At 37.4% G+C, this 24,004-nt stretch overlaps 2 protein-coding genes across 6 annotated transcripts in view; one reads left to right on the top strand and one right to left on the bottom strand.

Moving 5' to 3' along the window:
• Positions 1-1,946: 1,946 nt before the first annotated feature.
• DRAM2 (DNA damage regulated autophagy modulator 2) lies at positions 1,947-23,714 on the bottom strand. Of its 4 annotated transcripts, none has more exons than XM_008963002.6 (9): positions 23,581-23,714; positions 21,579-21,642; positions 15,472-15,616; positions 10,260-10,327; positions 8,773-8,912; positions 4,548-4,725; positions 3,927-4,009; positions 2,843-2,935; positions 1,947-2,307 (listed from the first exon to the last, which is right to left on the bottom strand). In XM_008963002.6, exons 3-9 carry the CDS (start codon positions 15,600-15,602, stop codon positions 2,200-2,202), a joined length of 801 nt encoding a protein of 266 aa, XP_008961250.1. In that variant the 5' UTR covers positions 15,603-15,616; positions 21,579-21,642; positions 23,581-23,714; the 3' UTR covers positions 1,947-2,199. The 4 variants fall into 4 exon arrangements, with proteins under 4 accessions (XP_008961250.1, XP_008961249.1, XP_063462505.1 ...); XM_008963001.6 differs by having other exon boundaries at positions 23,561-23,697; XM_063606435.1 differs by lacking the exons at positions 21,579-21,642; positions 23,581-23,714 and adding an exon at positions 15,977-21,296.
• The window catches only part of CEPT1 (choline/ethanolamine phosphotransferase 1), a 45,153-nt gene continuing 44,822 nt past the window's right edge, over positions 23,674-24,004 (top strand). Inside the window, exon 1 of one of the 2 annotated variants that reach the window (XM_003810672.7) lies at positions 23,674-23,806. The gene's annotated coding sequence lies outside the window, so the exon portion shown is untranslated. Of the gene's footprint in view, positions 23,807-23,937; positions 23,958-24,004 lie in introns of those variants that run through there. The other variant, XM_008963000.7, reaches the window with a different exon arrangement.

Below are 24,004 nucleotides of genomic sequence, written 5' to 3'. Positions count from 1 at the left end.
TATATAATAATTATATAATATGCCAGCATACTACTCTTGTGCTTTGGGGCATTAAATAAAATATGGGCTACTTGAACACAAGCACTGAGATACTGCAACAGTCCATCTGATAACTGAGATGGCTACAAAGTGACTAATGAATGGGTAGTGTCTACAGCACAGATATGCAGAAAAAAGAGATGATTTACATCCTGGGCAGGAGGGCAACAAGATTTCATCACACTACTCTGAAGAGCCTATAATTTGAAAATTATGAATTGTTTATTTCTGAAATTATCTTAATATTTTCAGACCATGGTTGACTGCGAATAACTGAAAATGCAGAAAGCTAAGCCATGGATAATGCAAGCCAACTGTATTAACATTTTTAGCCTATGTTATTTCTAAGGGTAAAAGTTAACTAATGGGATTCAAATATTATGAAAGTATTTTTTGTCTTAAAATAATTTATTTAATATGTTGGTATGTATCGCTAAGCCTCGTGTTCTAGGAATGGACAAAGTCTATGTTTTTCCCTGAGCCACTTTCCCCATACAAATTTTATAATTTTATAAACTTTGACTCTGTCAATTTCCTTCTCCCCATACTATCACGCTTCATAACTTAAATAATAGTTTCCTTGATACGGGAATCAGGACTAAATGACATTTTGCAGGTGTGTTACACCGTGCTTTTCAAAGGCATGATACTTTTTTATGGTTTGTATCCAAATTATTTCTAGCAATGTCAGCATTTAGTCAATCAATGCTTATGGAAATGTCTCCCAGGTTTATTGCTGTTTAATATAGGCATAGTATTTTATTCCCTTTCTGTCTTATTAGTCCAGAAGACTTCAGAAATATTATTTACTGATTCTTGTATCTAGCAACTAATTTATAATTGAGGTCTCCATCACATAAGCATTATTCCTTGAATTGCTCCAACTGACAGTTTAAATGTTTTCTCCCCACCTTTTCTTCTGGCCAGGGAACCATCTCTTCTAAAAAGATAAAAACCTGATTAATCTTCTTCAAAGATTATTCTGCAAACCAGTTCATCACTGGGCACTTTCCAAATGATCATTTTTTTTCTTTTTAATTTCAGCAGGGATCTGTAAACTATTCTTTACCTGTACATACAGAGATCCAAGGAGAAACAATCCAATCATTTGCATACCCAGAAAAAATGAGAACACTGTTTTTGTAGATGCATGTATCACACTTATTTTGCATGTAGTTTAATTGGATTGCCAATTTTGTTCTTTAGAATTTGGGCTCTACAAAGGTTACATCCCATTAAAAAGGCTCAATATTTACCTGTTCAAGACTACTTTTATATGTAATTATAACTTGCCATAAATGAAAATCTAAGAAGCTCCTGAGTATGGTTATGACTTTTGTTTGTTATTAATCATATCTGCTGTTATTCCCAAACTTCTCAATGTTACATGAATACTAACCCTTGTTTTATATAAAATATGACTAAAGTAAATTTACCTACAGGTGCCTCTCTCCTTCACTGGTGATTAAAATTTCACACCAGAGACTAAACTTCATGAAACTACTGCAAGCATGTGTATGATAGACCAATTAGCTTAGTATCTGGCATTGTGGCCAGAAAAAAAAAAAAAATCGTTACCTACAAAATCTCTTGGGCAACACTTAAGCCATGAAAGAGCCCACATGAATCCAGGTCTACTTTCCTTTACAGGTAGATTCCAGAACAACAACAAAAAATGTAAGACTACAAGAAATGACTTAATATGATAAAACTCCCATTTCAAAACCCAGTTCTAAAGGACTTACTGACTAATGCAGATTATTTAGTCATGGAAAATGTCTCTCATAAAAGTGCTCCTAACAAAACATGATCTACAATAATTTATAAAATGTGAAGGGTTGGGATGTGCAGACTGATTGGTGCACGTCAGGTTGTTTCTCTTAAATAAGGTATAAAAAACTATGATATCATAGTCTTTCGACTTTATTTTATGAGATAAAAAAGTATAGGCATAGGTGTTTTTAATAGTCTTCTTGATGATATCCTTTAGAATAATCTATCAAATGGCTTCTTTCATGTTTCCTGATTATCAGCATTCATCAGTGTTACTGTCAGCCTTGATTAAGTGGTTGAAAATTTCAGAGAAGAATAAGCAACTTCTGTGAACCTTTCCCCAATCCCTGAGAATCATAATCATTACAGAAATATTTTATCCTTTCATCAAATATCTCTGGAAAGTAGCCGTGTTCGTTCATTGTTAATAGGGCAAGGTGCAGTGTCATAGAGGGTTAATCCATGTAAATTGGCTTCCACCCGTAAAGAAATTTTCTGGAACAGAAAAGAAAATTATATATAGAAGTTTGCTCCTTAAAGAGAGATCACTCCTTCAATATGTTCTATAGGCTACCTTGTGATTATGAATGTAAATCAATTCTAATGGTAGTGAGACAGCTGTTTTACTGTCAAAGGTATCCTCTTTGTACCAATTAAAATCTGGAAAAACCAAGCTTCTCAATTCATAAAGTTCCTTGTTTTTCTTTGGTTTCTACTAAGAATCAGTAAAACCAAATGTTGAGAATGACCTATGTAAAAGTACACAGAATCGATAACAAATTCTATGTAAGAATTTCTGAAATTTATTTTATAGCCCCATTTTCAAGGCTAAATCTTGCTAGCAATACTACTTCTTTAAACACAGAAACAATTTACCTGAAAAGTTACATCACTTGTTTATGATACCAAATCACAAACAGTTAATTTTCAAAAAGGCGGGAGAGTTGCCTATGGAAAGTTCTCTTAGTCCACCTTCCTGGACTAAGAGAAGGAAGTCTGACTGAATAAATCTAATACTGTGCCTTCTTACCTGAAAATCACGAATGTAAGTCAGGAAAAAGCCAAAGAAGGAAAATGACATAGACCATTCTGCTGCAGTAGTGATCATGTGAAGCACATAACCCTGAGTGACGGGAAAAAAAGAATAGTTTTGTGAAATTTCATTTAAACGATCTATATACTATGTTTCAAATAAAAAACACACAATTCTTATAAAATAATTATAAAATAATGGAGCTTCTGAAAATCAACCCTTGACTTACCAGGCATATAATATCTCTAGAATTAAAGAGCCAGCATTAGGAAGTCCTCCTAAATGACACCCTATTTGTTTCACTGGGAGCGAATAAAATTTCCAATTAAATAGCTAAGATAGAACAGGATCATTTTTACTCTACAATTGAGAAATTACTATTGTCTTACCCAAAGCCATAAGATTCATAATATGCAACTAAGAAAAGTTTAACAATGCTCAGAATAAACTTAGTAAGTGCTGTGTTTACGATATTAAATAATATATGGGTTACAATTGGGAAAATCTAGTAAATTATTTCATTCATTCATTTTCACAAACATGCCCAATTTGAGGCTAATTCTTAAATAAAACACCACCAAGTGGTTTGTGAAAACAGATGAACTCATTTTATTCTTTAGTATATGTTCCTCTTCCTCTATTCTCAGAGTCCAAGATGCTATATCTACATTCAGATATCCACTATATTGAAACCTAAATGCAGAGTCCATAATCAATTTCCAGATAACAAAAAGTGGGAGAAGATGTCTTTTCAATTCAGAAAACAAGTATTCAAAACATAAATGATCTCGGTTGGCTATATTATATACTATACCCACATTTAGGGGAGTCAATTTCTCAGAAAACTCTTCTGCCATCGCAATGCTCTTCATATTTTGACAATATCTACAGATCACAGGTGACAGGAGAATATGGAAGGTTCTACATAAACCCTACCATATCAAGAAAATAATTTTAATACAGCACTGATTATTCTACCAGAAGACTTTCATTGTTACTGATGAAATGAAAAACACATCAAGATCAACCAAAATAACCATCTTTAATATAAAACTAAGTTTTATAGACTGTAAGTTCTTACTTTGTCCTCGGGGTTCCAATGGAGTTTCTGTTCTAAATCAGTCCCAAAATTGCCACTGTGCAAAACTGATGAGCAAGTCAGCACTATAAAAACATAAGTCAAGGAAGAATCTCAGAGAAGATCTCAGAGAACAAAAATCACTTTACAGTCTAAAAGGATTACTCACACATTTATTGCTAAGGTCTAAACCCATTTTCTTAAAGACTTAATGTTACACAGCAGTGGTACTGTGAAACTAAAAATGTGCTGCTCAGAGGGTCACAACAAAATGGTTCTCACAGTCAAACCCCACCTCTTTGCTCAGAAAATTAGCAGTTCTATCATAATCTTTAACTAGATAATGGTTCTCAGAAAGGGCATTTACTCATCCCTCATTTCTTTGAAGTGAGTATGATCAGGCTCAACATTTTTGTTCCTAGCTCAATTACTGAGGCACTATGTACAATCTGAATTTCATATTTCAAATTCTTTAGTTTAGGATTGTGAACCTAAGAATCTCTCCTACAAAAAAAAAAAAAAAAAAAAGACAAAAAGGCTTCTTATACTGCACCAATAGTGTTTACTTAAATCTTGTCATTCAATTCCTTTCCAAGTGTAGCCACATTGTACAGTGAAGGATACTGCTAAGTGCACTTACTCCACACCAGATAACCAACAACAGTCTGATCCAGAAGACTTGTTTGCCATGGATTTTGGGCTGCATTTGGTAGGAAAGGATGGTCTGAACAAACATATATAATGAGCCCATACCAAAGGTAAGCACAGCTCCACTTACATGTGCAGCAAAAAGGGTTGTTTTCTGAGAGATAGAGAGAAGAAATACGTCAATAAAAGAAACTCAGAACACATTGGCAACACAACATTTAAAAGCACAACCCAGAGATTTCAATAGGACATTCACTGAGTAGAGAAGCTCGGCCAATTCTACAAACAAAGTACTTTCTGAAGTAATTTTCTCTCATAATACTCAGCTTAAACCTAAGGATTATAGTAATACCAAACTATTTCATATACCTCCACTGAAAATATAATAGGAATTATTCATTTATTATTTTCTTCATTTAATAATATGTTTACTTGGTGCCTATTAGGTGCTAGGCACTGTTCTAAATCTTCAGATCCATTAGAGAACAAAACAGGCAAAAATGGAGCTCTGAGTTTAGTAAAGGTACATAAACAATAAATATAAACTTCAGAAATAAGGAAATTCCAGTGTGTCTGATGGTGAAAAGGGTCATAGGAAAAGCATAGTGCAATAAGAAAAGATTAGGATGGACTGCAGTGCTGGGAATAGGGAGTTTCCATTTAAATTCAATTTAACTGTAAATAAAATTTAAAGACTCAAGAAATTAAAATATTCTCCCTTGGCTCTAGCTTGATTGGTTATATATAGTTACACTGCCATAAGCCAAGGAACACCAAGGATTACTGGTAATCACCAGAAGCCAGGAACAGATTCTCCCTCTGAGCCTCCAATAAGAGAATCAACCCTACCAACACCCTGATTTCAGACTTCTGGCCTCCCGAACTTTGACAGAATAAATTTCTATTCAGTCACCCAGTTTGATATTTTATTATGGCAGCACTAGAAAATTAATACAGATTTCTGCTTACTAAAGTTTTACTACTCTCCTTTGATAAATTTCGTATGAAGAAAAAAATTCCTCTAAGTAGGTAGTGAAGACACTTACCATGTAGTTATTTTACTGAACAACATATACAAATTTGTTTTAAAAGAAATTCAATTTTTATTTTTTAAGTTAGATTTTTCAAATACCATCTTATAGCAATTATTAGGCATCTCTTTAAATGCAGGCAACCACAGCAATAAGAGAATTTTTTCCAATCCTGCATAGTCCCTTTAACCTCTCTCAATAAGTTACTAAATAATTAATGAAAGCATGTTTGTCTTAAGTACTGAGCTAGGTGCTGGAGATACAATGGTGAACGTTTCGAAACCATTGTGCTTATAATTAATAAAGAAATACATCAACTAAAAAATAAAAATAATAAATTTACAACCATGGATATAAAGGGCGTTATGGCCTACCAAACAGAGGAAACAGTATGTGAGAGGAAATTAAATAAGCTTGTCCTATTTAAGGAGCACAAAAAGGCTAGTGATATATATAATGGAGACATTAAGAAGGGGGACAATGCAAAATTAGGCTTGAAAGGTAGACATCAGCCAGATTATACAAGATCTTTGAGTTAGTTAGGCAGTTTGGTGGTTTAGCAAATTATTTTTTTCTCTCTTGAATTGTATCTCTTTTCACATAATTTTTAAACCTGTAGAACTTTAAGCAAGGACACAGGGAAGCAAAATGAGATGTATATACGTTTCCAAAAGATCACTTTTACTGCAATATGAAGAAATGATTCAAGGAATGTAAGAGCGAATGCACAGGAACCACTGAGGAGGCTGTGGCAGTAGTTCAGATGAGAGATGATGAAATCTAAGCTAGTTGAGAAGAAGACAGTAAGGAGGGAAGTAAAGACAGAAATGGAAAGAAGTGAATGTCTTCAAAAAATATTCAAGAAGTAAAACCAGTAAGTCCTGACTCCATTTAAAACACAGCGCTAGCCTCTCTTCCAAGCCAATACCTGCAAGGGTAAAACCATTTATAGACCTGGTTTTGTAAAATTTTTCCCGTATAAATCACCTAGAGTTTGTCTCCATAAAAGAAAAGGGGGAAGTGGAGGAGGAAGCAGTGCACTCACCACTTTAATTAAGTAGTAAACGTTTACTCTGGAAAGGAAGGAGATCCTCATTAGTATAGCGGTGAGTAAAAAAAAAAAAAAAGAAAGGAAAGAGAATTGTTTGATATTTGGGTAATGCTACAAGGTCTGGTTATAAACAGGGCCCAGCAATAAAGTCGTCAGTGAAAGATGAAGAGGGCATCTAAAGTTGCATGAAGAGATGTTAACAAAAGAGAAAAAGTAATTTAGTCAAAATTACACGGCCATAAGTACTCTTGTGAAGGTAAATTAGAATAAAAGCTAAAAGCAAAACAATAAAGAAAGTATATAGGCTACCTTAAGTAATTGAGATAAAGGTGGAAAGGCGGCTTGTGTGGGTGCTATCAAGAACTGCTACTGGAATTTGCTGGGCTGTGTAAACAAATACTGGAGATTCATCTTTACCATAAAAGTGATGAGAAACATTGTTAAATTGACCAAGAGACAGACAATCACCATCCTCACACTGAAATTCTCCAAAACATTTTTTAATAATGAGCTACAGAAACTGATTAGGGAAGGCAGAACTCTATTTGTGGCACAGACAGCTAGCTAGTTGTCCACCCAAATTGTTGTTATCCTTTCATAGTATAAAGTGGCTGCTGGGAACTAATGTCCAGCAAAACTACATTTTCTCCAGGGTCCATTTTTTCTGACCTGTGCACACCCGCTGCACCCCCGTATCTAGCAAACATGAATGTCAGTGGAATTACATGAGTTACTGTCAGGTGACAAAAATTCTGTCCTTCACCAAACCCAGCTCAGGTTCCTCTGAACTTTCTTGTCAACTAGGTCCTGACTTCTGGGTTGCCATGTTCGTCTCTGCATTGTCCAATTTTAGCAAGAATCTTGTTCAGTTTAGCCGTAATCATCCATTCTCAGTATCTGATCACCATAAATATATCACCTCTACCATCCCTCAAGTGATGTCTAATCACCCTGGCCTGCCTTCACCAAGAATCCTATTAGGTCAGTGCTATGGTTTTGACTATTTGACCCCTCCAAATCTCAAGTTGCAATTTGATCCCCAATGTTGGAAATGGGGCCTAATGGCAGGTGTCTGGGTCACAGGGGTGGATCCCTCATGAATAGACTGATGTGGGGGGTTGGGGGTGGTGAATGAGTTCTCACTCTATTCATTCCTGTGAGAGCTGGTTGTTAAAAAGAGACTGGCACCACCACCCCCTTGCTTCCTCCCTTGCCATGTGAGCTCTGCACACACCAGCTCCTGCTTTGCTTTCCATCATGTGTAAGCTTCTTGAAGTCCTCATCATAACCAGATGCTGGCATCATGCTTCTTGTACAACCTGCAGAACTATAAGCCAAATAAACCCCTTTTCCTATAAATCACCCTGCCTGAAGTATTCTTTTATAGCACACAAAACAAACCAAGGCAGTTTAACCAGAATCCCTTCTTAACCCTTACGTTTCCAGCTTAGTAATTTTCCATCCACTAACCACTGCACCCTGCTCCACAGCTATGAATTCCCACTTTTACTTGTATTCAGAGTTGAGCCCAATGTTTCTTTCCTACTGCTCTCTCTGTGGAGAATTGAAAAATATTTGATAAAGGTTGACCACTACTTTAACATTAAGTATTTGACATTATTTTTCCTGAGAAAAAGCTAGAAGACCTACAGTTCTTCCTTTCCTTTCCTCATATACAAGGCAGGACACCTAGGAATGCAGGCAATCAATGAAAACATCCAAACAAGTAGATAAAATAGGTAAATGATTATAAATTGTTAGGCATATTAAAAACACAACTTTTAAAATCTGTAATTGTGTCACTTCTAATTTATATCAATTTTGTTTCAGTAGTGAGTTGAAGTAATCTCCAACTAAGTAGTAATGAAGACTCTAATAATTGTCCTGTGGATCCTAAAAAAGTTAAAATAATTTGTATTTGTTCAGACTTTTAAATATGAATTTTTCTAGTTGTGCAAGTAGCTATTTCTAATAGGGTCAAATAATTTAAAGGAAGTGATTTCTATTTTGTTAAGGTAAAGAAATAACAACAGCATGTAACTGAATGCTTCAGGTTTCCCTTTTAATATGTATATTTATGTACTTAAGGAAAATACCTATGCTGGGCTAAAACACAAACCTGGAAGTTTGCCACAATAGAAAGTCCTAAACAACTCAGTATTCCAAGTACAAGGCCAGCCTTGTTTAATTTGATGATAACGTTCTCTTCAGGACTCAGAGCATGAACTTGCTTATAACGAACATAAATGGTAGCAATGCCTGGGAAAAGATAATCCAAAAAACAACAAAGTAATAAATAACCAAGAAATAAAGTTGCCAATGAAGAGTTCACAAAGGTCACTGCTATCCAGAATCACAGATTTTCCTTTTAAAATTAATCAGAGAGAATAAAAAGAAAAAAAAACAAACAAAATAGCTGTAGTTTTGTTTTTGCTTTTAAAAAATGGGGTCTCTCTATGTTGCACAGGCTGGACTCCAACTCCTGACCTCAAGTGATCCATTGGCCTCAGCCTCCCAGATAGCTGGGACTGTAGGCACATACCTGTGTGCCTGGCTCATGCTGTGGATGTTGGAGAACCTTAAGGTTGTATTATGGAACTACTGATGCCTCCAGTGACTAAGCAAATCATTTGCCTTCCATGGGTCTCATATTTACAAATAGTTATATAAAACACAAAATGTTTTTATGATTAGCATCAGAATCAGAACTAGTTATAGAATATAGATAAAATGGGCGTAGGCAAAAAACCCAAAAGCTTATTTGTGTCACTCTCATATCATTTTATTTCAAATTACAACTTGGCTCAGTAAGACATAGTAGCCAATTACACAGGGGGAAAAGCCCACCTTACCATATTTATCAGTCAAGAACTAGCTAAATCAAATTTTCCACTGCAGAAATATTGCCAGACAATTCAACAGTGTAGAAAGCATTACAAGAGATATGCTTGTAAAGACATGTTTCTGAAGAGTTTGGTCATGAAATGAACTTCTTTAAGTTGAATTATCTTCCTGATTTCTATTTTTGACCCAAGCAAATAATAAACATACAGAAGAATGCAAATATTTAAAACAATCACACTTGATGGAAAAATATTATGTGAGTAAACCATTAATAAAAATTTGGTTCAAAATAAACAGGGATATGAAATACTTCAGTAGCAACTCTATCCCTTTAGCATTAGAATGTTGCTCAAAAATCAAAACATGGTTCCATCTTTATTCTCAAACATCTAAACTGTTTATCCCAAAGGAATTTAGTTAGGATTAGCTGTGGTCAGCTGCATCCACAACTCTTTGTTCCTTACTGGTTGCTTAAGAAGTCCACTACAATCCTCAAGGAATATTTGGTTAGACTTAACAACTTCCATTTGAATGAATAGTAGAATAATCCGACACATATTTTTTTAAAGGTTTATTCCCATAAGTCCGCATTTCTAGAAAAGTGTTTTTCTTTTAAAAGGAGCATAATTATGATCAATTATTTAGTGATAACATACTCTCAAGTATAACTAGAAAGTAAAACAAGTAACACTCCAGTGTTGAAAGAAGAAAATACTGTAGCAATTTGGCTATTATCATGTTAAAATCACTTTCATTACTTACATAAAACTGCCGCAATATTTAGCATTGCCCCAAATAAGCATTTTTCTGGAGCTACTGTACCAGTGTCACTGAAAGAAAAAAAGGAAGGTATGTGGATTTCTCATACTAGATAAACACATATATTTCTTCTAAGGGATAAGAATATCAGGAGTTAATTCAAACTTCTTATCTTTTATAAATCCAGGAGTTCAACTCATATCATTTTATACAGAGAACATGACAATTTGAGTTCACAAATATCTGCCTACTTCACCTTTTACTCACATCATTTTAAGATTATTTCTCTTCCACATAGTAGAAATCAATATATATTGATTTTTAAAAAGCTGTCCTTGGTATGTTAAGACTATGTTATTGACCTACCATCATTCAGGCAGATGGATTTATCTGTCCCACCAGAATATTCCCTAAACACCACAGGCTTTTCACAACTCTGCCTTTTTGCACCTTTTGTTGACTATGTCTGTATTCAATTAACACCTATTCACCTACTGATCAATTTTTAAAAGTATTATCAAGCACTTACCATGTGCCAGACACCATTTCAGAAACGGGAACACAGTGATAAGTAAAATAGACAAAGCCCCTGCCCTCGTGGAGCTTACATTCAAGACAGTTTTGAGTCTCTTCCTCTCTATAACCTTGGATAACTCCTCTAGCAGATAGTGACTCACATAGCATGCTTTCTGAACTTCTATAAACTCACTTACCACACAGCATTACAATGTATCCACTTGCATGCCTGTCTTTCAGGGCAGTATGCAACACACCGGGGCAGATTAAAACCCCACCATTTACTTACTGCAGGACCTTAGGTTCATCCTTTTATCTCCCTAAAACTGTTCCCTTAATTTGCAAAATGGAGCTATTCATTCCCTCCCAGCTCATCATATCACTGTAAGGATGAAATGTAATGGTAATGCATGTTAAGTATCTAGCACAGTAGCAGGCTAATGGGAGATATCCATTAAATATTAGTTCTTTCCCCTTCTTAAAAATACTACAAAGATTAAAAAGACAGTGTCTTTGGCCTTGAATTGACATACCACAGGAAAGAGATAATTAGGGTCTCAACTAAGACAATGCAATGGGGATAAAAAAGAAGTAGAAAGTTATAGCTGGTAAGAATGCATAACGTTTAGTAAACATTTAGATTAGGGGTGTTAGGAAATGGAAAGTATTAAACATGAATTGTAAGGATTGCTCCTTCTAACTTTCCAATTCCATGAGTCTTTCTCTTAAAAAAAAAATCTGCAGTGAAAATAGAGAAACAAAAAATAATGTATTTGTAAAGAAACAATTATAAAATAATAAAATTTATCTTTTACATACAAAAGATTTTGGTACTCTTTGACCATCTTCAGGAGGAGGGAATAAAGGGTTTTTTGTTCCTGCTACTTTTCAAATTTTCCACAATGTATATGTATTATTCTTAGAAAAATCCATAATTTTCATAGCTATACTTCAAATGATACATGTAAGTTAACAAAGGCATGCATTTCCAAGATGGTTGGCTAAGAGTGTTCCCTCCTTTGGCTCAGGATAGAATGACATACACTGGCCTACAAATGAAAACAGCCATGCCCATCACCTCATTATCATAGCACTTCATCTCAGTGGTCACAGCATCACCAAAAAATATCTGAGCATCTAACATCAAAATATATGTTATCATTATTCTGTATGTTAAATATTGGCAAAGTTTAAATGTTTTTAGATTAAAAATATACATAGATGTTGTAATATTTCTTCTCTTACCCCAGTGGCTAGTCACTCCTTTGGGCATCCACTACTTGAACCAACTAAGAGAACACCTGAAGCACACTTATAGCAAAATTGTCTTTGAAGTGAAATTTACATTTGGTTATGTCCATTGGGGCTGTTAACAGCTAAACCATTTTCTTCGTTTTTTTTTTTTTTTTTTTGACAGAGTCTCGCTCTGTTGCCCAGGCTAACAGCTAAACCTTTTGGATAGGATCTAGGAACTGAAAAGAATTTTGCAGACTTGCTAGTTTAACTTAATCATTTTGCAGATGAAGGAAATGAGCCTACAAGAAATAAAAATAAGTACTAGAGTTTAAATATGTATGTCAGAATGTTGGAGAAAGACCTCAGGGTAATACTAAGTTCATTAGCAGAAAAATCAAAAAGCAGAAGAGGCAGAACAGAAAAGGAAGTGTCTAGGGTGCTTTTTAAAGAAAATCACATGCAGTACCACCAAGGAAGTGAAACTCAGAAAAAGAACTAAGTGGCCTCTTATATTACAGTAGTCCCTCGGTATCTGTGGGGGACTGGTTCCAGGACCTCCATCAGATAACAAAACCTGGGGATGCCCAAGTCTCTTAACATAAAATGGTGTAGTATTTGCATATAACCTATTCACATCTTCCAATATGCTTTAAATCATCTCTAGATTACTTATAATATCTAATACACATCACTTCATTCCTGTGGATTCAATGAAGTACTTGGCACCTGGCAAACTCAAGTTTTGGAACTTGATGGAATTTCTTTCCCCAGAATATTTTCAATCTGTGGTTGATTGGCTGTATAGAAGTGGAACCCATGAATATAGGGGGCTGGCTGTATTAAAAGTTCTTCAAAACGAAAGCAGACAAGTTCTCAGATGGAGAAAAAAAATACTGTGAAAGACCCTCATGAATATTAAATATGTACCTTCTGGAGTTACTAAAGAATGGTGTGGCTCCTTAGGCTACATATTCCACTAGCGGAGTGGTAATTATTTATCAAATTATTTCTCGAATTGGAACCTTAAATTCTAAAACATTTTTGGGTTTTGTAAATCTTCCCAAACTGCATCCAATTTGTTTATATCTTTTGTGCCACGCCATACCACTGTGGAAACAACATGTAGATAGTAATGCCCAGATCTTTTCTTGACATTTTTAAAAGATAAATTTAATCTTCCAATTTATCATTCTTTAAAAGATTACTATTTTCTGTGTTGGAAAGGTTATTTTTCTGAAGGTAAACAAATGAATAAATGAAACAACCACAACAGCAACAAAACAAAAAATATTACTCAACAATAGCAACAAAATTTGGCATCTCTGTGAAGAGACAGATGTTTCAAAAGCATCATATAGAGGCTGAATACTTTCAGGGGTGGACCTAACTATATTCCAGGTGAAATCATCTAGATTAAAACACTAGTAGTTGCTTAATCATATTTAATAATAACGTTTTAATAATTATGTTTTCTTCATCTCCCTGCCCTATGTAATTTATTTAACTTTTATAGAGAAGTTTAAGTCTCAATAGCTCAGAAACCATTCATATAATTATGATTTCCTCATATCCTTTTTGTGAATGCATAAATTGATGCAACAATTCTAAAGATATGTTTGGAAATGTCAAATGAAAAATGTAGATGCCCTATTACCTATCTAGCAATCTCACTTCTAGAAATCTACCTCATATCAACATCAGTATGTAAAGTTGTATGTAATGAAACCTTCATTATAGTACTGTTTGTAACAGCCAAAAAAAAGGGAAGGAAGAATAAGTAAGCAATTTCTGTATCAACATCCTATCACTTTTTATAAATGAAACAAAATCAAAAACCCAAAAAAGTGAGAAAGAACGAGAAAAAAAAGAGAAAGAGTTTTGTACATACATGATAACAAGATAAAACAAACCAAACTCTGGAAGGAAATCTACCAAACTATGAATTGTCTCTAGGGTGTAGAAACTGGAAGGTGTCAGGAAGGGATTTTTGCTTTTCATTTTTATAATCACTCTAGTATTGTTTAAAATTTGTTGTAATAATTACTTTTTGCTATTGCAATTTTAAAAAAAGAGGGTTATTATAGCTTCTTGGCCTTTTGGCTAAGATCAAGTGTAAAAAAAGAGGGTTATGAACATAGTATATGCAACTGACTACCCATTCTTCATTCGTTGTGAGATTTCAAAAATGTTATCAATAAATTTTGATACTTAATACGTCAAAAATATCTAGGCAGCATAAAGAGTAAGAGCCTAGCTTCTAGAGTCAAACTGTCCAGGTTTAATTATTGGTTCCAACACTGAGTTATTTGCCCATGAGCAAATAACTTGACCTCCCTGGACCTCATTTCCTTCTCTCTCAAATGAGGATCATAGTTTCTACCTTATCCAGTTGTTGTAAGGATTCAACTATTTAGGACATGAAGAATGCTTAGTAAATTACTTTCTACGAGGCTGGGCACAGTGGCTCACGCCTGTAATTCCAGCACTTTGGGAGGCCAAGGCGGGCAGATCACGAGGTCAGAAGTTCAAGACTAGCCTGACCAACATGGTGAGATCCCATCTCTACTAAAAATACAAAAATTAGTCAGGCGTGGTGGCGTGCGCCTGTAATTCTAGTGACTCAGGAGGCTGAGGCAGGAGAATCGCTTGAACCTGGGAGGCGGAAGTTGCAGTGAGCCGAGATTGTGCCACTGCACTCCAGCCTGGGCGATAGAGTGAGATTCCATCTCAAAAAAAAAAAAAAAAAAAAAAAGTTTGGGCGCAGTGGCTCACGCCTGTTAATTCCAGCACTTTGGGAGGCTGAGGTGGGCAGATCACAAAGTCAGGAGTTCAAGAGCAGCCTGACCAACATGGTGAAACCCCATCTCTACTAAAAATGCAAAAAAAAAAAAAAAGAAATCAGCTGGGCGTAGTGATGCACGCCTGTAATCCCAGCTACTCGGCAGGCTGAGGCAGAAGAATCGCTTGAACTCGGGAGGCGGAGGTTGCAGTGAGGTGAGCTGAGATCGTGCCACTGCACTCCAGCCTGGGTGACAGAGCTAGACTCCATCTCCAAAAAAAAAAGAAAATTACTTCGTACACAGTAAGCATATTAAGACATGTTTGTCATTTCCATTATCTTTTCATATCATTATTACTGTTTGTAGCATTTATTTTTTAATTTTAAGGGGCGAATAATTCCAATTCTATATTCTGAAACAACTTCAAATACTTACTTAGAAAAGAAGGCACTAAAGAGTCACAGTTCAAGAACCAGTTCACAAACTGAATCTTATTGGGCTGTCTCTACATTTCTCTATCACAAAGAAAAAGCCAAATTCAAGTTCCTTTTTATATTCCCTTTATTGTTGTAATGCCAATGTAAAATCTGATTTTTAAAAGGTTGACATTAAATGTTGGCTTCAATGTTAAAATAAGAATGAGACATAAAGAGTCTCCTATACAAAGAATACATTTCACTTACCTGATATAAGGTAAAGCCGGGTCTATATGGTGGAGTGTTACTGCAGTAATGTATGAAAATATGAAAGCAGCAGATGTCCAAATTACAAGGGCTGAAGGAAGGAAACTGAGGCCTTGCTGAAACCACCACATTTCAAACAGGTTTTCTGAAATAGAGAAAACATATTAGAAAAGATAATTCACAAGAGTTTCCTCATCCTACTTTAGCCATCCATGCCCACAGCCTTGTACTTACCACCCCAAGCTGTTTCACCTCTGAAATCATCCCTCATGCCATACCCCAATACTCGCTCTCCTTCCCTTTCTTAATGAGCGCAACCAAGATTCACCTACGTGACAGAGCTAGAAACTTGCTTTCTTGTCCCATCTTCCCATGGAAAGTACCAAGTACTGTTTATACTACCTCCTAAATTTATTTCAAATCTACCCTTTTTCTCCATCTTCACTGTCACTACTTTACCCAAACCACCATCATCTCTTGGTCAATTATAACTTCCTAAGGGTACCTGTGATATTGTGAAATACATATGTATTTGGTCTTCATCCCATTTCCTGGCAAAAAGCTCTTAAAACGCTTGGAATCTCCAGGGTAATAGGAGTGTCTTCTATATGCTAATAAGGCTTGCAGTCCATATAGTTTTAGGATGGGAGCTGGTCACAGGAAAGACCGAGGCATAATTAGAGGGTTGGACGTTCAGTCCTCCATCCCCAATTCCAGGAAGGCAGAGAGGATGAAACTTAAGCTGATCATGCCTGTGTAATGAGGCACCCATAAAAACCCAAATGGACTGGGTTCAGAGAGCTTCTAGATAGCCAAACATGCGGAGGTTCCTGAAGGATGGCATACCCAGAGAGGGCACAGAAGCTCCATGCCCCTTTCCATATCCCTTGCCTTATGCATCTGGTAAATATAAGCATTTCCCTGAGTTCTGTGAGCCACTCCAGCAAATTAATCAAACACAAGGAGGGGGTAATGAGAACCTTAGTTTATAGCCAGTCAGTTAGAAACATGGGTAAGACAACCCCAGCTTGTGATTGGTGTCAGAAGTTGGGAGGTAGTCTAGTGGGACTGAGCCCTCAACCAGTGCGATCTGATGCTATCTCTAGGTAGATACCATCAGAATTGAATTAGGGGATATCCAATTGGTGTCAGCTGGTGGAGAGAAATCTCCATACTTCTTGATGATCAGAGAAGTATTATGTTGATTATTGAGTGAGAGAACAGGAAAAATACTTTGGTTGGTTTTTATTCCTTTTTTTTTTTTTTTTTTTGAGACAAGGCCTCACTCTGTTGCCCAGGCTGGAGTGCAGTGGTGCAATCACAGCTAACAGCAGCCTTGACCTCCCTGGCTCAAGTGATCCTCCCACCTCAGCCTCCCAAGTAGCTGGGACCACAAGTAACACACCACCATGCCCAGCTAACTTTATTATTTGTAGAGATGAGGTCTCATTATGTTGCCCAGGCTGGTATCAAACTCCTGGGCTCAAGAAATCCTCCCACTTCAGCCTCCCAAATTGCTGGAATTATAGGTATGAGCCACCCAGCCAGCCTAGTTTTTCTATTATTACTCAATCCTCCTCCAGTCTTGACCAAACCAATCTAGACTCCACTCTAAAACCAAAGTAATCCTTCCAACTTCAAAATACCAATCTGATCCCCTTATTCTCCTACAATGGTTTCCCCTATACCCTTAGTCTTTGCTCCTTAACATGGTCCATAAGGTCCTTGCATTGTCTTGTCTTTACTTACCTTTTTTTTTTTTTTTTTTTTGAGACAGAGTGTCACTGTGACACCCAGGCTGGACTGCAGTGGCACAATCTCGGCTCGCTGCAACCTCAGCCTGCCAGGTTCAAGAGATTCTCCTGCCTCAGCCTCCTGAGTAGCTGGGATTACAGGCATCTGCCACCACGTCTGGCTAATCTTTGTATTTTTAGTAGAGACGGGATTTCACCACGTTGGCCAGGCTGGTCTCGAATTCCTCACCTCAAGTGATCCACCTGCCTTGGCCTCCCAAAGTGCTGGGATTATAGGCGTGAGCTACCATGCCCGGTCTGTCTTTACTTATCTTTCTATATTCACCTCTGGCCATGCTTGGTTCTCAATTCTTTGCTCTAGCTATCATTATCTCATCATTACAAAAGCAAACACCTAGCATTTACTATGCCTTAGCAGTGTTTACTAAACACCTTAAATACATGAAATAATGTACTTTCCTCAACAGAATTACAGAGGTTAAGACAATTGCCCAAGGTCATAGAGCTGGATGTGGTGGAGATACGATTCAAACTCAAGCAATTTGATTCTAGTGCCCAATCAACTATGCCACAGTGCCAGAGCATATTTCTTACAGATCTTCAAATGTGTCATGCTCTCTAGCACACCTTCAGACATTCATGGTGACTAGAACACTACCTACGCAGTTAACTTTTATGTTTTTCAAGGCTCAATCTTTCCAGCTTCAGTTGAGTGTCCCTGCTTTGTTTTTAACAGCACCCTTTACCTCCCCAACCAGGGCACTCATTACATTTAACTTGCTTGTTTGGTTTTCTCTTCCTCACTAAACTTTAAGTTCTGTGAGAACAGGAAACAACTGTTCTGTTCACTATTATATTTCCAGCTCCTACATGGGGGCAGCAGGAGCAGGGGCGGAGACAGAGGGCCTAAATACACCCATACCCCACATCACCACTTTCTTCCTTGAATTCCAGATTAAGGATGTTGTTAAGTAATAATGAGTCAATAATATGAATTAAGAAACATTGGTACAAATTCATGCTTTTAATTTTTTTAATTTTTAAAAATATAGGAATACTTTTAAATTAGAATACTCCTATGAATGTGAGAATAATTTCATGTTTGAAGGAGTATCTTCTCATATTTTTTTGATGACCTAAAGAAATTTAGTGTTTTCCATGAACTTTGTGAATACTTACAGCTTCCTCATCTGAGACTGACTTTCCAAAGAATGAAATCTCAGCCATTTTTGATTGGTATTTGTCATTTACTCTGGCCATCTGATTTGTTGCTAAATATACACATTTGCATTTCATAATCTTCTCTTTTCTCTTCCTTTTTCCTTGTCAGTCCTTAACATCCCATCAATATCTTTTTTCTTCATCTATTCAGTTAATCATGACAAGTCCTTGCCAAAATCCTATTGGTGCTTTCCCCAGCATAGGTTTCCAGGACAAGAGTTCTTAATTTACATAATTTTGAATCATTTCTAAGATCTTTAATTTTTTCATTTTTCATCTCTTTAAATGTTAATTTGTTTCTGATCATTCCCATAAGTCCTTAGGAGTCTATGTCAGTTTAGCTGTCCCTTGCACATATGTTTTACAGTTTTTGACTCTGAGCCTATATTGGACAATCTTAAAATCTGGGAGTATTTTAAAAGGCTTAACTAAGGGTGAGTCATTACAGAGAGGATCCGTATTTGTTTTTTCCAGACAGTATGGCACATTACCAACCCGGGCCAACTTTATGTTAATTTCTTGGCTTCTGGTTTTTTAGACCATGTAGATATGTAAATTTGAACCTTGAATGAGTGATGGCAGACCCTCCAGTTTCAAGTTTTCAGGTGGCATCTTTATTCCCCCTCCTGGAGCTGTGATGAAAACGAACAAATTTCTCTGTGATCTCCCTTTGCCAGGAGGGAGATATTTTTCTGGCCCACCTATGACTGACTGTGTAGACTTTTGTGGGTCCTGGCTGAATGTGGGGGAAGGTGCTTCTCCAATACCATGAGTTGTACAATTTCAAGTGGAAATACTTAAACTTTATTCTATGAAAACATCACCCCCTGAAACACAGGTACCATTTACATCAACTACCATGGAATGGCACCCATTGACATTGAAGCATGTGCCTGGGAGGTTACAGGGATATGAATTCTATCTCTCTGCTTTGGGTAGAGAGCAGCCTGTCACCTGTCCCTGATTGTGCTCTACTTCTGCTATCAGCCAAATGCCCCCAAAGGAAACACACTGCTAGTATACTACTCTAGTTTCAGCTTTTTTGTTGTTGTTGTTTAACTTTTTAGCCCTGGAGATTTCCCTGTCTTTCGTAGAAGACCTGTCATGAATTTAATGAGCTAATGTAATTTATTCAGCATTTAGGTGTATTGGTAAAAGAGATTTTCAAATATTTTGTCCACCTCACTGCTAGTAGCAAAACCTCCTCCCCCTTTGTTTTACATGTCTAAATCCTTCCTTTTCTTCAAAAGCTCAAATGCTATCTTCCACAGATAACTTTACCTAAGCCCTTTGTATGTAGAAATAAGCACCCCTTTCTCTGAGAACACTTAATTTTCACATCTTTTAGAGCTCATTGTCTCTACAGTATGAAAATTGAGGATGGTGTCTTTAGGGAATAAGATCCTTCCACTTCTCTACCTAAGCATAGCAGAGGACCTTACCCATAGTAATCACTCAATTATTTGTTGCATGAACAGCCAAAGCAAAATCCTTTTATTTCCCAAAACTATTCATGATTTTTCTATTTCAGTAAACAACATTACCATTTTTTTCAGGTTATGAGGATTCTAAGACTTCAGAGGAATCTTAGGTTCTCTCTTATAAAGTCCTCACATGCTGTCACCAAGTGATGGCAATTCTATTTCTACAAGTCATTTAAACCATTCTTCTTCCCAGTTCACACTGTAACCATATGATTCTGACTTTCAATTCTCCTGGCCTATCTGCTTTTCCTTCCCCTTCACCCATTCCACCTGCATTACCTAATTAACATTCCTAAAGTATTCCTCTGCTCAAAACTTTTTTTTAAATAAAATTGTGTGAACTTCAGCAAGCTTCATAACTTCTCTGAACCAGTTTCTCCTTTGAAAAATGGAATAATGTGAGGCTGGGTGCGGTGGCTCAGGCCTGTAATCCAGCACTTTGGGAGGCCGAGGCAGGCGGATCACGAGGTCAGGAGTTCTGAGACCAGCCTGGCCAGCACAGTGAAACCCAGTCTCTACTAAAAATAAAAAAATTAGCCAGGCATGGTGGCGTGCGCCTGTAATTACAGCTACTCGGGAGGTTGAAGTAGGAGAATGGAGGCTGAGGTAGGAGAATCGCTTGACCCTGGGAGGCAGAGGTTGCAATGAACTGAGATTGTGCCACTGCACTCCAGCCTGGGCAACAGAGCGAGACTCCATCTCAAAAACAAAAAAACAAAAAAAAAACAAAGAAAAATGGAATAATGTTATCAACACAGATTGTACCATCTGCTATAGCAACCACTGCTGCATGTAACTATTTAAATTAAAATCTCGATAGATTAAAATTAAATAAAATTTTGAATTCCTCAGTCACACTACCCACATTTCAAATGCTCAAAAGCCACGTGTCACCATCCTGGCCAACACGGTGAAACCCCATTTCTACTAGAAATACAAAAAATTAGCCGGGGGTGATGGCAGGCGCCTGTAGTCTCAGCTACTTGGGAGGCTGAGGCAGAAGAATCACTTGAATCTGGGAGGCGGAGGTTGCAGTGAGCTGAGATCGTGCCACTGCACTCCAGTAAAAATTTAGAACATTTCCATGATTGGCCGGGCACGGTGGCTCGCGCCTGTAATCCTAGCACTTTGGGAGGCTGAGGCAGGCGGATCACGAGGTCAGGAGATCGAGACCATCCTGGCTAACACGGTGAAACCCCGTCTCTACTAAAAATACAAAAAATTAGCCGGGCGAGGTGGTGGGCGCCTGTAGTCCCAGCTACTCGGGATGCTGAGGCAGGAGAATGGTGTGAACCCTGGGGGGGCGGAGCCTGCAGTGAGCCCAGATCGCGCCACTGCACTCCAACCTGGGCGACAGCGAGACTCCGTCTCAAAAAAAAAAAAAAAAAAAAAAAAAAACATTTCCATGATTGTGGAAAAGTTCTATTGGACTGTGCTGAGTAGTCTTTGTACAGCTTATACTGATAGCACAAGCAAAGAACCTAACAGATTGCTGGTGCATAATAAATGGTAGCTTTTAGTATTATCTGTTAAATAGTATAAAATAATACCCATTTCATAGAGGTTTATTCAAGGATTAAATAAGATACTTATTTTCAGAGATGATCAGTATGTACTTATTCCTCTTATAATGTGAAAAATGAATTACCTGTTTTACAAGTTCACAAAATGTTAGTCTTCAGATCTGCTCATACCTGCACCTTTTGTAAATCCTAAAATCCACACAAAGAAAATAAGAAGTTTTTCTCTCAATCCACACAATTTTAAACATGTACAGTTTTAAGTCAACACGCCAATATTGTTCATGGGCAGAATACTAGGCTACAGCATTGTTAACAGGTTATTTTTCTTTGACGAGTTGACACGAGTTTTTTACAATGATGTTGTACCATCTGGAATTAAATAATGTTTTAATTCCAGGATATAAATTTTCATATGCATTCTCACATCCAACACCTTCACTATCTTAAAGAGGAAAAAAGAAATATCATTGAGTCTTCTCCTATAGAGAGACATGAGGAAAAAAATAATAGATTATTAAGCAAAATAAAGCAATTGCAAGTCCATGTGATGTAAAGAACACAGCTGTGAGATGAGGTATCTCTAAACGCAAGTCCTACCTTTACTACTACCCAACTCTATGATTTCAGGCAATTTACTTAGCTTCTGAGTTACAGTACTCAAACAGTTGTTCCTTGGAGTGGAGTAGAATAAGCATACAATATAATAATGATAGCTGATTTATTAATTATGTAGTCATAAGGCCACAGGTATGGAGTACAACTTTATGTATGAATTTTTTCTATGTACGAATTATCTTGGATTCGTATCTCCTTAGGCTTTGAGAGTCCTAGTTGTTTAAACTGACAGTTTATAGAAGCAGGGCTTGAAATGGTTTACCAGTTTGCGAATGACAACTGAGGAATTTAAATGCATGGACTAGGTGAGGAAGACTAATTGTCAATGTGTTTTTGCCTTTGAAACCTGAAAGCATTGCTGAGTAATTGCCAAACAAACAAAATTAGAATTTTAATGATTCATAATTCAAAAAACCTTTCAAAATAATTGAGAGTATGCAGGAATAAATTTCACAGGGCAGTAAGAATGTTTATAAAAATGTTCTTGCAGGCCGGGGGTGGTGGCTCTCGCCTGTAATCCCAGCACTTTGGGAGGCCCAGGCGGGCGGATCACGAGGTCAGGAGATTGAGACTATCCTGGCCAACATGGTGACACCCTGTCTCTACTAAAAATACAAAAATTAGCTGGGCGTGGTGGCGGGCGCCTGTAATCCCAGCTACTCAGGAGACTGAGGCAGGAGAATCGCTTGAACCCGGGAGGCGGAGGTTGCAGAGAGCCAAGGTCGTGCCACTGCACTCCAGCCTGGCAACAGAGCGATACTCCATTAAAAGAAAAGAAAAGAAAAGAAAAAGTCTTGCATCTCTAACCTAACCTATCTTCTCTGCTCTCTTTGAAGTTCTATGAATCAAAACTGTGTTTACAATTTTTTAACAAATATTTAAATACCCGTGGTAATAAAATGAATTCCTCATGCTGTCTTCGCCAAGTGGTGAATGCTAAGAAATAAGAAAGTAAATTCTGGAAGTTCCAAGTGAACGGTCAGAAAGCCCTAAGCTGCTTTTAGAGATGCACAGAACCATCAGGCTCAAATCAAAATATAATTTAAAAATACTTACTTTTCTAAACTCTAACTTGGCCTCCTGACAAACATAATATTCTCCTAATGGTTAAATCCTAAAGAGTCTAAAAAATTAAGTGTTTTTATAAGCTGCATCAAATGTTACATTAAGAGAAATGAGGACAATCCGATAATGCAATGCAAAATACAGAGTTGCATTTGGTTACTGATTTATAAATTAAAATTTGGGAGAACTGGAAAGATTATTTCTACAGTGTTTCTGTGTTTTTCAGATGTATCCTACTTGAAAACACGGTTGTGAAGATACCCAGGACCAGCAATTTCCTTTCTGTGTGGGACCCACCCGCTGCGATGGAATTGAGTGCAGAAGACTGAGCTTCGTGTAAACACAAGGTCACCAGGGATCGTAATTTCAAACTCTCCCCTCCCCCTCGCTCCCTCCAGCCACCAAAGTATCTGAACCCAGAACTCACAACAGGAACGTGTACTCAACCGTAGCTTTTGTGGGAAAGGGGTGAAGATTCTTGGTAACTGCTTCAACAAACCAGAGGAATTAATTAGACCGCTGATTTTCTCCGGAAGCGCGAAGCACTAGGCCGTTTGAGGATCTCCGCTCCGCTTTGCCTGGGACCAGGAAAAGACGCGAGAGACGGAACTCGGCATCAGGCACTGCTTGGGGCAGGAGGAGAGTAGGGGAAACCAAGGAAGAGAACAGAAAGGTAGGGCACAGGGAGCTGAGCCCAGCTGCACTCATCCCCGCCCCCGGAAACCCCCGCAGCTCCCGCCCCAACCAGCCCCTCTGGCGCCTGGCATAAGGTAGCCCCCGGAGGCAATGAGGGCCAGCAGGAGTCTCGCGCGCCTGCGACGCGGGTAAGGGGGCTCCAGGCTGCGCCCACTTCCCCGAGCTGCCAGATCCC

The sequence above is a fragment of the Pan paniscus genome, chromosome 1 (assembly GCF_029289425.2).
Source record: "Pan paniscus chromosome 1, NHGRI_mPanPan1-v2.0_pri, whole genome shotgun sequence".
In the NCBI taxonomy this organism is placed as follows: domain Eukaryota; kingdom Metazoa; phylum Chordata; class Mammalia; order Primates; family Hominidae; genus Pan; species Pan paniscus.
This window is presented reverse-complemented; position numbering and strand designations above follow the sequence as displayed.

Bases quoted from the DNA above. Each gene is read 5' to 3' on its own strand.
- DRAM2 (XM_008963002.6), bottom strand. From the start codon at position 15,602: ATGTGGTGGTTTCAGCAAGGCCTCAGTTTCCTTCCTTCAGCCCTTGTA. The intron at 10,328-15,471 runs GTAAGTGAAATG...TTTTTCTTTCAG, and splicing joins CCGGCTTTACCTTATATCAG to TGACACTGGTACAGTAGCTC. The intron at 8,913-10,259 runs GTAAGTAATGAA...ATCTTTTCCCAG, and splicing joins AAATATTGCGGCAGTTTTAT to GCATTGCTACCATTTATGTT.